Source organism: Barbatula barbatula (genome assembly GCF_947034865.1).
Source record: "Barbatula barbatula genome assembly, chromosome: 7".
In the NCBI taxonomy this organism is placed as follows: domain Eukaryota; kingdom Metazoa; phylum Chordata; class Actinopteri; order Cypriniformes; family Nemacheilidae; genus Barbatula; species Barbatula barbatula.
In genome coordinates, this window is record NC_136770.1 from 17,925,838 (window position 1) to 17,939,922 (window position 14,085).

Sequence of the window (14,085 nt, forward strand, 5' to 3'; positions counted from 1 at the left end):
GTATTTAAGAATCCTCGCAGTAAACGCCAGCATGCTATTATTGTGTTGGGGATTCTCCATGCAGGAATCTGTCGTCTTTAATGCAGTACAGACAAATGGGATGCTGTAGGAGAAAAGTGCATAAAGTAATGCAAGAGAACCTAAACAGAAGTGTATTTAATTGAATTGTTCGTGTCTAGAAAGGCCATTAGGGATGAGTCTTTCCCTTCCCCCCCCCCCCCCCCCCCCTTACGTTTATCTGACTGCATGGCTTTTCCGGTAACATTTGTGCACATGAAATCCACTTTGCTCGTCCTTATTTCTGTACTCCTAATGGTGGCTTTAAAAGTCATTTGCGGAGAAGTTCTTTCCCATAATTACAGAACAGAGGGTGTGTGTGTGTTTTGTGTGAGTGCAGACACACACTCTTGTAGGGGGATTTTGCTTCTGGCTGTTGCCTCGTCTCCTAAGGTAATGAGGATTATTTATTATCTTCCGTCTCCTATGCAAAGTTTACTCAAGATTCGCCTCAGTAAGCCCAACAAATTGGCTCTCCGCATTAAATGCGGTTGTTAATGGCTGCATGTTGGGAAACAAAGCATGTTAATTTAACACTTAATAAAGCCTCATCAACCACCCTGGATCTTCCCAGTACGGTTAGACTGTAGAGTTAAAAAAGCTCATTTGTTTCAATAGTGCCATCCATTCCGGGATGGAATTCTGAAGGAATGTGTGGTGTTCCGGACAGGCAGCAGGATGACAATGGATTTGGTGGGCATGGGAATAAAGGTTAAACAATGGGACTTTTGTCTGCACTGTCCAGTAATAAAGACGCATGCAAATCAAAAAATCGTCCGTGATCTGACTAGACTTGGCTCAGTAGGCTCTTATCAACACAGGTGGTAACAAATATTAATAATGCTTATGTTTGGGAACTGTCCTATACAAAAAGATTGTATTCTTATCATATGTTGCTTTGCACACTGCTGGCATCTCGAATTATTTGGATCTGCATTTTATTGTTCATATCAGAGGGCTCTCTCAATTTATGTCTTACATTAAGCTTTTTGTAATATTGTTCATATTGTTATCAGAATCATATCCTATCGACCGTAATGAAGAAATATATTTAAATAACAATATTGGCCATATCGTCCAGCCCTAGTCTCACAGCAGTTTATGACATACATTTTACACAAAATGTAGAATCTTGATTTAGGTTAATACACACAAATATCTATTTTTCAGGTCTTTTCTTGTAAATAAACATGCAGTATTTATACATATCTATGTATATTGCCCATATTGATAGGATAGCATCTTGCAGTTGATGGAGATTTGTGGGATGCACATCCAGGGCACGAAGCTCCCGTTCCACCACATCCATAAGATGCTCTATAGGGTTGAGATCTGGTGACTGTGGGGGCCATTTTAGTACAGTGAACTCATTGTCATGTTCAAGAAACCAATTTGAAATGATTCGAGCTTTGTGACATGGTGCATTATCCTGCTGGAAGTCAGAGGATGGGTACATGGTGTTCATAAAGGGATGGACATGGTCAGAAACTATGCTCAGGTAGGCCGTGGCATTTAAACGATGCCCAATTGGCACTAAAGGGCCTAAAGTGTGCCAAGAAAACATCCCCCACACCATTACATCACCACCACCAGCCTGCACAGTGGTAACAAGGCATGATGGATCCATGTTCTCATTCTGTTTACGCCAAATTCTGACTCAACCATCTGAATGTCTCAACAGAAATCGAGACTCATTAGACCAGGCAACATTTTTCCAGTGTTCAACTGTCCAATTTTGGTGAGCTCGTGCAAATTGTAGCCTCTTTTTCCTATTTGTAGTAGAGATGAGTGGTACCCGGTGGGGCCTTCTGCTGTTGTAGCCCATCCGCCTCAAGGTTGTGTGTGTTGTGGCTTCACAAATGCTTTGCTGCATACCTCGGTTGTAACGAGTGGATATTTCATCCAAAGTTGCTCTTCTATCAGCTTGAATCAGTCGGCCCATTCTCCTCTGACCTCTAGCATCAACAAGGCATTTTCGCCCACAGGACTGCCGCATACTGGATGTTTTTCCCTTTTCACACCATTCTTTGTAAACCCTAGAAATGATTGTCCGTGAAAATCCCAGTAACTGAGCAGATTGTGAAATACTCAGACCGGCCCGTCTGGCACCAACAACCATGCCACGCTCAAAATTGCTTAAATCACATTTCTTTCCCATTCTGACATTCAGTTTGGATTTCAGGAGATTGTCTTGACTAGGACCACACCCCGAAATGCATTGAAGCAACAACCATGTGATTGGTTGATTAGATAATTGCATTTAGGTGAGTGTGTATATATATATATATATATATATATATATATATATATATATATATATTAAACCTTCATACTGAAATAATATCATTTTTGCATTTAGAAATTTAGACCTGACCTATTAACATCAGCTAAAGATTTTCTTTCTGTCTAATGCAGTCAAAAGGTCTGTAGGTTTTCACAGGGTTTAAGTCATGTTGGGACTCTCCCTTTTAGCCGTATTGAGGCTCATAATCCCTGCTCAGTGTGCCCAATTATTTCTGATCGAACGTCAAAGATCTTCTTTTATGAACTACGTCACTGGATCTGATCAAGAGGGGCTTATTGCAGTCCTTTCATAAGACCTTTGTGAAGTACACTGGCATATTTTTAAAACTAGACACGGTTATGTTCTTGTAAGTGATTAGACCCACTTTCTCTCTTGTGTTGGTTTGAGTGGTGTATACAGGCTGGTCGTGACTGATGAACAATCATAATGGTGACAATAAGGTGACATAAAGGACAAGCTAATGTATAGTTTTATCTAGAGCTCGGACAATATTGGAAAAACCCTAATAGTACAGAAGGACTGGGGCACATTAGCAGTGCTATGAGAAATATATAATTGGAATAAATTATACCATATTATATGAGTCCCTGCAGGATTATCATATATCAACTGAAAATAATAATTCTTTCCGCAGCTGTATGAGAACAAAATGAACATAAATAAAAATTTACACACCTAACAGAAATTGAAAGCCTGAGCTTTTCATCACATTGAAATGTCACCATTGCTCACTGCCCAAAAATTACATTGTCTTTAAAGTTGTCTTTAAAGAAGCATTGGGTAACTACATACTTTGAACACCCTTGCTCCTCTTAAAATCCTTTTTTCTACTTTGTCAGTATAGTAATATATTTAGAATGCACAATTGTCTACTGTACAAATCCTTCAAACATTTATGGAGACAATAGTGTAACACTCAGCATCAATACAACATCTCAAGATCTTTCTCATCCCCTGACAGAACTTGACTGATTTTTCTCAACAGTGGCTTATTACGCAGGGAGACGGCACACATAACAGCTGAATTCCAGTCCCAAAGGGAGGAGAAGAACACCATTAGAAGCCCACATGCTGTCATTTCACGCCTCGACTCTTGTTATGTGCGGCGTTGTTTTCTATGCCCAGTTTCCAAATGACTGATTTACAGCGCTGAAATTAATTGCCGTGTGAGCGTTCGCACGTACTCCCAACAGGACGGTTCATCAGCGCGTACAGTGACAAATCACAGGCGTAAAAACTACCGGCATGTGACGTGTATGATCAATGGAGGACAGGCAGGAAGCGCTGCCCACACTGACCGCACGTGTCATGCTGCCATTGCCCCTTTGAGATATAAAAACTAGGAGAGAAGAGTTATGTTTTCCTGTGCTGACACTTGTAAAAACACTTGTTTTGCGACTAGTGGTCATATGATGTTCCGGGTGGATCGAATTTGCTTTTAACTTCTGTATTGTGATGTATTTACAAAGAATAGCACATTTAAAAGGGGGCGTGGCTTGGTTTTGATAGGAAATTTATTTGATTTACAATTACATTTAAAATGCAAAAAAATTTTATGTGTTATATTTGGGATTTTTTGTAAGTACGGTAAAGAGGATTCAGCGTTGGTTCACTTCATTTTCATAAAAGTAACACCACAGTGCAAAACATTCTGGTGATCTCAAAAAATATTTTTTTATCTTCAATCAAACTGTTGTTTTATATTTCTTTTTGGTGCCAAAGTAATATATGACCCAGGCATGTTCTTGATAGGTTTAACCAGATTTGCCTTTTTATTAAGGTGATGATTGAAAGCATACGTGTAGGTGATGACTAAATGTGCATTATCCAAACAGCACGAGCACTCCATTGGAACAATCCCCTAGCATGCATCTCACAGCTGATGAAGATTGAGAGAGGGGGCCGCAAATGGATCCAATGGTGGCGCGGGGGTCTCGTTGTCCACTTGAAGTTTTAGAGGGGCTTTTTACGGGAGCGTGTGGGAGTTAGTTCTAGGCCCGATGACCACTTCAGCCGGATGACTGATGCTGGTAAAACAGAAGGAGATCATCATTAATTGATGCGGTGGCAAATGTAGGCGGCTTGAGAGAATGAACACACACTCTCTCGCACTTAAACATGCACTTGCAAGAGGACAAAGGCCAAAGTCGTGTCTGCTGTAGAGCAGAAAGCATTTGAATATCGAGGCTGGGTAATGCTAGCATTTAACTGCTCCATTATGTTTGCCGCATGGGAATCGGGATGTGATGTAGTTCACATTTCTGTGTTTTCACTCAGCCGTGCATGTGAGGGTTTTTCCGAACTTGTATGGATTTGTATGAGTGATAACGTTTTCCTTAAGATGCTCTATGGTACACTGTCACAGACATGTTTATTATTCCTCTGTTATTTCACGTTTATTAAAACAAAATACTGCACACCCCCATTACTCTTATGCATTTACTGACATGTAGTGTCACTGCAATATTTCTTTTTTAAACCTGTTAGCCTCTTCCACTTCATAAATTTATTTTACAATGAGCCACAGTAGGTCATACTCAAGTGGGCTGTGCCCCAAAGGACTGAAATACTAAAATCTCCCCATGCAAGATGATACAAGACCCTCAGCTTTGCTTCAGAATCTTGTCGGGATGTTGTACATTATCCTTCACTTGTCAGCCTGAACATGTATGCAGAGTCCCCAGAGCCTGTTTTAACACCGAAGATGAAAGATGTTTATCCATTTGTTCTTTTGCATGTTCATCAGTACATATTCCACATCTATAGCAGCTGTCAGCTTTGCTGGCAGTTTTCATCGCTAACTGGCATGCTGAGAGATAGCAGGTGGAGACCGAAACGCACGTGCGTGTCCGAGTGGCTCATTTTAGCGTTAGGTCACATGACCTAATTCAAACGATCTTGTCAAGGAACCGCAGATATGCGCATGTGTTTGTAGTGCTCTGACCCGCCAGTTGACACGTCATAAAGCGTGGCTGTATCACAGAGCCTGTCTGCCTGTTTGTGATATATGTCTATGTGCGTCTGCCTGCCTGCTTGATAATTGACATGCTGTAAAGCAGCAGGCGAAGGCTTGTTTGTGTTCTGCCACTGAAGGCAGCCAGTGGGGGTTGGACACTCTGTCAAGGCACAGCCTGAAGGAACCAAAGTTGGCCTGTCGCTGATGGCCTTGGTGTCTGCTAAGATATTACAGCCATCTGGTAATGACACCCAGCCGGATCGGAGCCTAACAAGCCATAATGAGCACAGCATTAGGGCAGATCTGTGTCGTCGACTTTTTGCCACAGACCCAGTTGTAAACGTAAAAAGCAGCAATTGCATGTGTTTGTGTCACTATTGGCGATTACTTTGATCAAAATATTAATTTTGCGATTAATTATCATTATTATTCTGTTAATATAGATCTTTTTGTTATTTCACTTCAGCATATTTATTTCGTTTTACAGCCAATTAAAGCCAATTTCCAATTTACTTTAACATGACATCATGATTCATGTGCCTTCTATTAGCACGTGAATATAACTTCGATTGTTCTTAATTAATTGTAAGAAGCAGAAATTGTTATTTTGGTTCAATTATGATTTAAATTTTTTCATAAATCAACCTGTATTTAGAAAATTTGGGTTGTTTTCCTTCGCCCTCTGTAGTTCTGAGGATGTGGGCATCACATAACCCTTGTCCATCTGCTTTATTTGGCTGCCTTCTACCAAGCAGATTTTGTGCCAAAAATGCCATAAAATCTTGATTGTATGGTTGGTTACTGTGTTGCTTGTATTATTCTGTATTAGCGTTGTTGTTTTCCCCAGTCAGAACAGACCTGCAAATCATTTTTGGGTCATCATGACCCATCATCTGGGCACTGTTCCTGTACAGTTTATGACAGGTCAGGATTTACACAGTGTGCATCTGTTTGGATTCATATTTGCCCACCATCTTTTGCAGGAGAAGAGGTTCTCCAATCATGTCTGCAGTTGCAAATACAGGCATATCACTATAAAGCAAAATCTTTATGAGAAGTATTCATAAGTATGAAAATTGCGCAATGAATGTAAGGTTGTGCCGACTCTTACACTATGAGGTTAGTTTACCAAACAATTACAACTCATAAACGTTATGGCTAACCACCCGCAAAACAGTAAAACAGACACAAAATGCACTGAATGAATATAAACATGCTACCACTCTATATAAATAACGTTTATTGTTGAATCCAGCTTATTCACAAAATATAGCGCTGATGTAATTGACGTTGCGCTAGTTTTGCGCATAATAATCAGATAATCAAATTTCATTCAAAGTAGTTGATTGTAGCATGCTATTTGCACGTCATAAATATCCTACGTATGTTTGCTCTGTTACCTGATCTGCAGAGCAGGTGCATGTTTAATTCCTTTAGTCTACTGTGTTGCTCAAACAACACAGACCTTGCAGGCAATAAAGCACACTTTCAGACTCTTAATCTCTTCTTATTTCTTATTGAACTTCCATCTCCAGTGCAGTTTTATGATGTAGTAGATCTAGTCCTTTATCACCAGACATGCATACGAAAATATGCGAATAGAGGTGTGGCCTATTACTGGACTAACATAAAGGATAAAAAACAATCCCTTCGGTCGTTTGTTCAAACAGCTTATTGCAATGTATATTTACATTTTAAAGATAATAAGACAACAGTTTTGGGTTGTGTGTGATGTTATGAAATGACGTTTGACCGTCACTATGATTCAATATGTGTCTTTATTTATATGTAATGTGTGAACTTTATACACAGTCCCTCACCCACCAATTTATCAATAATTGTATATAATAATAACAATAATATATCTTTAACGTTTATGCATTCGTCAGATGTGTTGGGAAAGCAACTTAAAGTTGCAATGCTCAAAGCATAAATACTCAAACCCTTAGTGCCACAACATGGAACCAAATTAAGCTTTAAATGCTATGATCTTTCACACCCTTTTTAATGAATCTCATTGAGTTCACACACAGTGTCAGTAGGGCTCATGTCACACACAATGGTATTTGAGCGTGTATTACTCCTCCCCAGCATATTATCATTTCAGTTCTAAAGAAAAGTCTAATGAGTGTAACGAGAAAGTGGAAACGCAACACAGACAATGCCCAGGGGATGAAGACACTCAGCGTTGTGATTTGAACTTTATAATAGCTGTAATTGTCGTTGCTTTGTCTTGTGATGTTGCCAGAAACCAATCCACAGTCTACTGACCAGAAAGCCACACAGACATCTGCCATAGAGGCTTATGACAGATGAGAACAACGTCATGCTGGTCATTTTAATGTCAATGCCTATAGAGCACCTATTAATGACTGCACTATATGTTAATGAGTAATTTTAGATGTCTCATCATGGCAGAAGAATTATAGGCTTTATGCCGCTACAATAAAACCCCCTACCAGACACCCCCACCCTCGATTTAGCAGAGAAAAAAGCTAATAACTGTCACCGATTTATACGAAGGCTATAATCAGGTTCCTGTGTTTTAAAAAATGGCCGTCTAAGACCTGTCACCAGTAAAGTGGCTGTGATTTCTAAGATTATTGTGTTAGCTTTCTTCGTTCAAGCTGTGTTTTTTATACATTTTTTGTCAAATACAAAAAGTCCCAGATACTGTTTACTCAATTTCTTCTAGAGGGAAAAGGAGAAAAAAAATGAACGACGTATAAATGGGATAAACTGAGGCTGAAGAACCTTTGACATTATATGCAGAGCATGTTCACATCTATTATATATAGATATATTCTCTAGTATATTCTGAAGTATATTAATGCACATTTTAAAATATTTTTTCAGTTTAGCAGCAATTTAAAGTGGCATTCCGAGGGGGCAGAATCCATTTCTAGCCAGCTGTTTTTACAGTACAGATTTGCTTGTAAACAACATCAGTGCAATAGATAGTGCAGTGCATGTCCAGAACTAGCGTGTGTGTTGAACACTAACATGTAGATGGAGATATAACTTGAACATGAAAAGTTATGGAACGTTTAACTCATGCGCTATGATTTTCTCAAAATGTGTGTGAACTATTTACTTCCTGTTATTCACCAAAAATTATTTTATGTTAAATTTAATGGACTTGCACAGAGTCATTTTAATGTTTGAATGTTAATGTCGCATGTAATGCTAATGGTAATTAATGAATTGCCCTACAATAACATTTATTGCCACATTTTCGGGAATGACTTACAGTATGTTCAAAAACTAGGCTGAAAATATGATAGCTACTACTAGTAGGATTTTTGTAATGAAGTGAAGAACCTCACCAAATAAACAGAAAGGAAGAGAGCAATTTTTCATATCTCCAAGCGACCTTGATGCTCAGAATGTAGAATAATAATGTCTGAGTTTGTTCAGTCCAAAGCTTTTTTTTCTCTGTTATTCAAGAATGTAACATTTTTTGATGTTTCTAAAAATAGAATGGTTTCATTACAGTTAAATGTTAAAATCTAGTTAAATAAATGCTGTAAAGGCCTGTTACAACAACTTCCATAGCTTTTCATAGATTTTATTTCGTAGCAAACTTTTTGTAAAGGCAAAGTGTGTATTGTGTTATGTTAAAAATGATTTGTCCAGTCCAATCTAAATATGTAAACACAACCATAGGTAAGCCATTGCAGGCTGATTTTCACCAAAACGTGCAAACGCTGTCTCTCTGGTGGTGTTAAACTAAGGATTGTGTTCGGGAAACCTGTTTGAAAACGATCATTTTCAATTTTGGTGCCTTAGAAATTACACACTTCAAAATGTACTACAAAAACATCTTGCCAAATGTTTTTCTCTGGTCAAAATGTCAAGTCTTACTCTTGATGAGTTATTCTATTCGTGTTTGTGACTTGATTACCCTTTGAGTGTTTTTTAATGTTTTGTCCATATGTGTGTGTTTGTATGTGTGTGTCTCACTAGCCTTCGTAACTCTTCTAAATGGTGACCAGGCACAGGATGCCATCCGAAATCTGCACCAGACATCAATCCGCGGCCGTGACATCACCGTCCAGCTACAGCCCACGGACTCTCTCCTGTGTGTCACCAACCTACCCTACACACTCACCGCCACCCAGTTTCAGGAGCTGGTGCGTACCTATGGCAACATCGAGCGCTGTTTCCTGGTTTATAGTGACCTTATGGGACACTCTAAAGGCTACGGCTTCGTGGAGTACATGAAGAAGGATTCGGCCTCCAGGGCACGGTCAGAACTCCTGGGGAAGCCGTTGGGTGACCGGGCGCTTATGGTGCAATGGGCTGATGTCAACCAGCTGACCTCTACTGACCACCTCCATTCCAAGTGCCTGTGCGTGGATCGCCTGCCACTAGACTTCGAAGACTCAGAGGAGCTGGCTCACATTTTTTCAGAGCACTACAAACCTGTCTTCTGCCAGGTGAGATGAGGAGGTGTTTTGTTATGGTTTTTGGTATTTAACATCACGGATATGGGTGGGTAAAGTATTAGTCAATGGAAATTTGGAAGGGTAGTATTTTTAATGCGATGTCATGCGCATTTGTGCTATATAATTGTAATTGTGGCAAGAGATAAAAGTAAAAATACAATAAAAAGCACAATATTATGAATTGGCATGTCAAAGTATCCATTTCATATCACGATAATTGCTAAAGCGCGGTATTCAGTATTATCAAGACATTGAATTGGGTTGCAAAAAAACTAAATCAGGTTGAAATGTGTCCAGCTTTGTCCTCCTAATAACAAGTTTGACACATCTAAAAAACTTAATATAAATAAATATGACTAAATCAAATAAAATGTAGATTATATTTAAATTATGAAGTTATATGATATTATAGTTAAATTAAACATATAAAAAGTAAATCAATTGTACAAACAATTGTTTCAAACTGTTTTAAGTTCTAAAGGACAATTTATAACATTTTTAAACAGTTTTATCTGTGCTGGCATGTTTTGGTCCAGATAAAAAAGGTTTTAGATTTTCACTACACTAAAAGAATTTACACCAGGGGTATTTGATGATTTTCACCAAAACGGTTTTTAGTGATTTTAGAGAGGCTATAGAAGATTAAATTGTGCTAGCACATACCTAACATGTCCTGATGAGTGCTTTAAGTTATTACTGATATTACATCATTTAACTTTGCAATCGACCCTGCCCTCCACTTTTCTCCAATGTTTCTGTTACAGCTTGATATTTTGAACCTGCTGCATCTTGATTTTTTTCGTGTGCTTGTGTGTGCTACTGTACATCTTAATCCATCAGAAAAGTGCTGATGGTCTTTTTCCAGACGTGACAGCGATGACTTGTGCTAAAATCCTACCCAGCCTTCACTCCTCTGTCCATCTTGTTAATAAGAGAGAGCTTTTCACCATGCAAGACTTCTCCAGAAATCAATACCATCCAGGAAAAACTGCCTTTAAGTGCTGATACAGGATATGGTTTCCTCATCCTCCATCCTAATCAGAACCATTAGAGCTATAGGGCAACACTGACTTTAGATCCGCAGTTAGGGCCAAAACCAGCCGACACAGAAATCAATACGGTACAATACACCCTCTCAATCCCATGATGCTTTGCAGTGGCACCAAACCCACACCATCTGTTGGAGGCTTGAAGATGCATCAGGCACTGAGGACTTTGACCTCAAATCGCATCACTGTGCTTTCAGGGCTTTTAATACTCAAACTTTGCTTCGAGAATCAATATTGGAGCTCTATTGACGCCTCCAGTACTGTACAGAAATGAGATAAGTCGAAAATATGCAAAATGTGGCCCGGGCTGACAAAAAAGTCTCATTAATATTAAGGATGTTTTAATGATCTGAAAGCTGCTTTCATAACTGCATAGTGATCGGAAGGAGTCACTGTGTAGTTATGTTCTCCTAATTGAGGTTTGTCCTTAGTGCTGCCTTTTGGAAATTGTTTCATATAAAAACATTTTAAAGGTATGGTTCACCCTAAAATCTGTACATTTTAAATGAATTCATAATTTATTCATATTAACCATCATTGGGCTTCATTAAAAATGCCCTGTGAATTTTTATTGCAGTCCAACATTATAAACAGCAAAAGGGAAAACGTAATTGAATTTAAAGTCAGCATCATTTCATTATAGTTCACATTGAATGTGTTAACCAGGCCACCTTTGACTTACCAGCTACAGTAGGAGCAGCTGTGCATTCTTAAAGACACTGTGGTGAGATATACGATGGCAAAACTACTGTATTTTTGGTGGTAGTGTTAGCTGTTAGGCATGTTAGGAAATGTCAGCTCCATTAAATGTGTTCCAAAACACATCTTGCTCTTTCTTTCCGACATGTCGCCTCCCACGTCATCACCCCCCCCCCCCCCCCACTTTAATGTGCCTTTGAGAAGCTCTTGAGAATGACAGCAGTTATGTTATTAGATGACTCAGCGTGTTTGTGAGTGGCATGTTCTGACCCGGGTCTTCTGGGACACGTTCGAAGGGTTCGTGCTCAATGCAAATGCTGACAGCTGGACACACATAGTCTCGATGCTTCTGTATTTATTTAGGTGGGCTAGAAGTGAAGAGATTAACCCAGCCTGCAAGTTTTGTGATAACTGGGGGGGCTCAGGGGGATTTAACAAGGAAAACGCATATTTTTTAAGCTGCATGCTTTGAGTTAGATTATTTCTTTAACTCAGATTTAAGTCAGTTTGTGATATGAGCCTACTTTTTTATACAGTATCAACACATTATCACTCCCGACTCGTCATTTTTTTACGCGCAGGGTACCCATTTGCCGTCGTTTTTTGACATGCAGGGCACGTAAAACGAATTTTACCGTGGTTATGAAAATGTATATTGGATATAATTTGCAATGATGATGTGTCTGGGTTTGATTTAAATTTAATTACTCTATTCAGGCAGTTTGAACCAGTAATGTAACAGCTTATTAATGTATTAAAATAAATATAAAACACAAGATACAATGTTGTTGAAAATTACAGATATTCCATGGGTACCAACGCTAAATTATCGATCTGTGCGAGACTCGAAAGGGATCACCGTCTGCCGTAATTCTCAGATCCGGTGACGACCACACATTCAAAAATTGTCACGTCAGCTTTAATGCCATTTGCTCTTCTGTGTCTCGTGATCGATCGCGTCATTTTGTTGGCTTTGAAAGTGAAACAGTATTGGCTCCTGGGATCGACCGCATCAAGCTAATGTTCTGGTTTTCTTTTTTGAATGGGAGCCAAGTGCGTGCATTCACGGACACTGCATCTTCATATAAAGTTATCGTACGGCTTTGATGCAAAAAGGTCTTTGACATGAGTTGTTTGTAATACTTTTTGACTGCTTTTGGTCCGTTTGTGCAATAAATTCCTGTGACTGTACTTAAAAAAAAGTTTCTTTTGTCAGTGTACAGTCAGAAATTAGATGTGGGGGAAATGTGTACAGTTGCTATGGTTACCTCCTCAAGCCTACGCAATTTGGCTTGTGCCTATTAAACTGGAGGCAAAATCACATGCCTGACTAACTTGTAATTTCAAAAATCGTTCACCAAATAATTATTTTATTACTAACTCACCCTCAAGCCCTTCTAAGCCTGCATGACTTTTTTATCCTGCTGAACCCTAAAGGAAGATATTTTGAAGATTGTTGGTAACCAAACAACACTGGGTCGCATTGACGTCCATTGAATGGACACAAAAATACATTTCTGAAAATATCTTCTTTTGTGTTACATAGAAGAAAAAGTTATATTGTACAAATTTTGAATGACAAGAGGTTAAATTAATGACAACAGAAGCTTTTGGTTAACTACATTTATTGTAACCAGAATGTTATTTGTGTGCTTTTTTGACAAGAAAATCTTATTTGGGCTAAAATGAGAAAAACCACCCAAAACCATCCTATACTTTGCACTTGGATTAACTTTTGTTGCACATTTCAGGATATTTGACTGTTTCTGTTCATTATAATAATAATTTTTAAAAGGGTTCATGCATTGCAATAGTTTATTATTGTAATATGTTTCTGAGATTCATGTTAGCAAAACATGGATTTTTTAATGCATATTTTCAGTCCTCATTCCATCAGCTCTTTTAGGATACGGCATGCCTATAGATTTGTAAGATTCAGATATAAAATAGGGAAGATTTCAGACCCACTCAATGTGGCAACATAATTTGAACAAATGGTTTTGTTTGCAATGAGGACATACTTTTGAGGGCTGAAACAAAAGCAGTAATGTAGATGTTGAATGCTGTCACAGCACAAAAACAAACAAACATGCCACTTGTCAGTCAACTCATCTTTCATCATGACACTTAAAGAAACATATCTACTTTTAAAGACGTAACCATAAATGTTTTATCCATGACAATGTTAATTTTGATATCATACATTTTTATTGACAATAAAGTGAAAATACAGTCTTACACACATAAGATGCGTCTCCAAAAAAAGGTGTGGATTTGGAACCTATGATTGGTATGTGACATGATTTTAAAATCATATTTTTAGGTTTATGTTCTTAATCCTATGTTGATTTGTTTTTCCTACATAATTGTTACAATGTAAAATGTGACCCCGGACCACAAAACCAGTCATAAGTAGCACGGGTATGTTTGTAGCAATAGCCAACAAAACATTGTATGGGTCAAGATTAGCAAAATCATGAACAAAAATGGTCGGAACCATGCCGACAAACTTCGCTCGCTTTGATAAAAAGGACTCGCAAATTCAGGGCTTGACTTCCTGGCAGACAGTGG

At 38.6% G+C, this 14,085-nt stretch overlaps 1 protein-coding gene across 1 annotated transcript in view; it reads left to right on the forward strand.

Moving 5' to 3' along the window:
• The window catches only part of raver2 (ribonucleoprotein, PTB-binding 2), a gene marked incomplete at its 5' end in the record, with an annotated part of 50,743 nt that overhangs the window by 10,888 nt on the left and 25,770 nt on the right, over window positions 1–14,085 (forward strand). Inside the window, 1 exon segment of the mRNA XM_079460435.1 lies at window positions 9,285–9,757. Within this exon segment, the coding sequence (XP_079316561.1) occupies window positions 9,285–9,757 (473 nt within the window).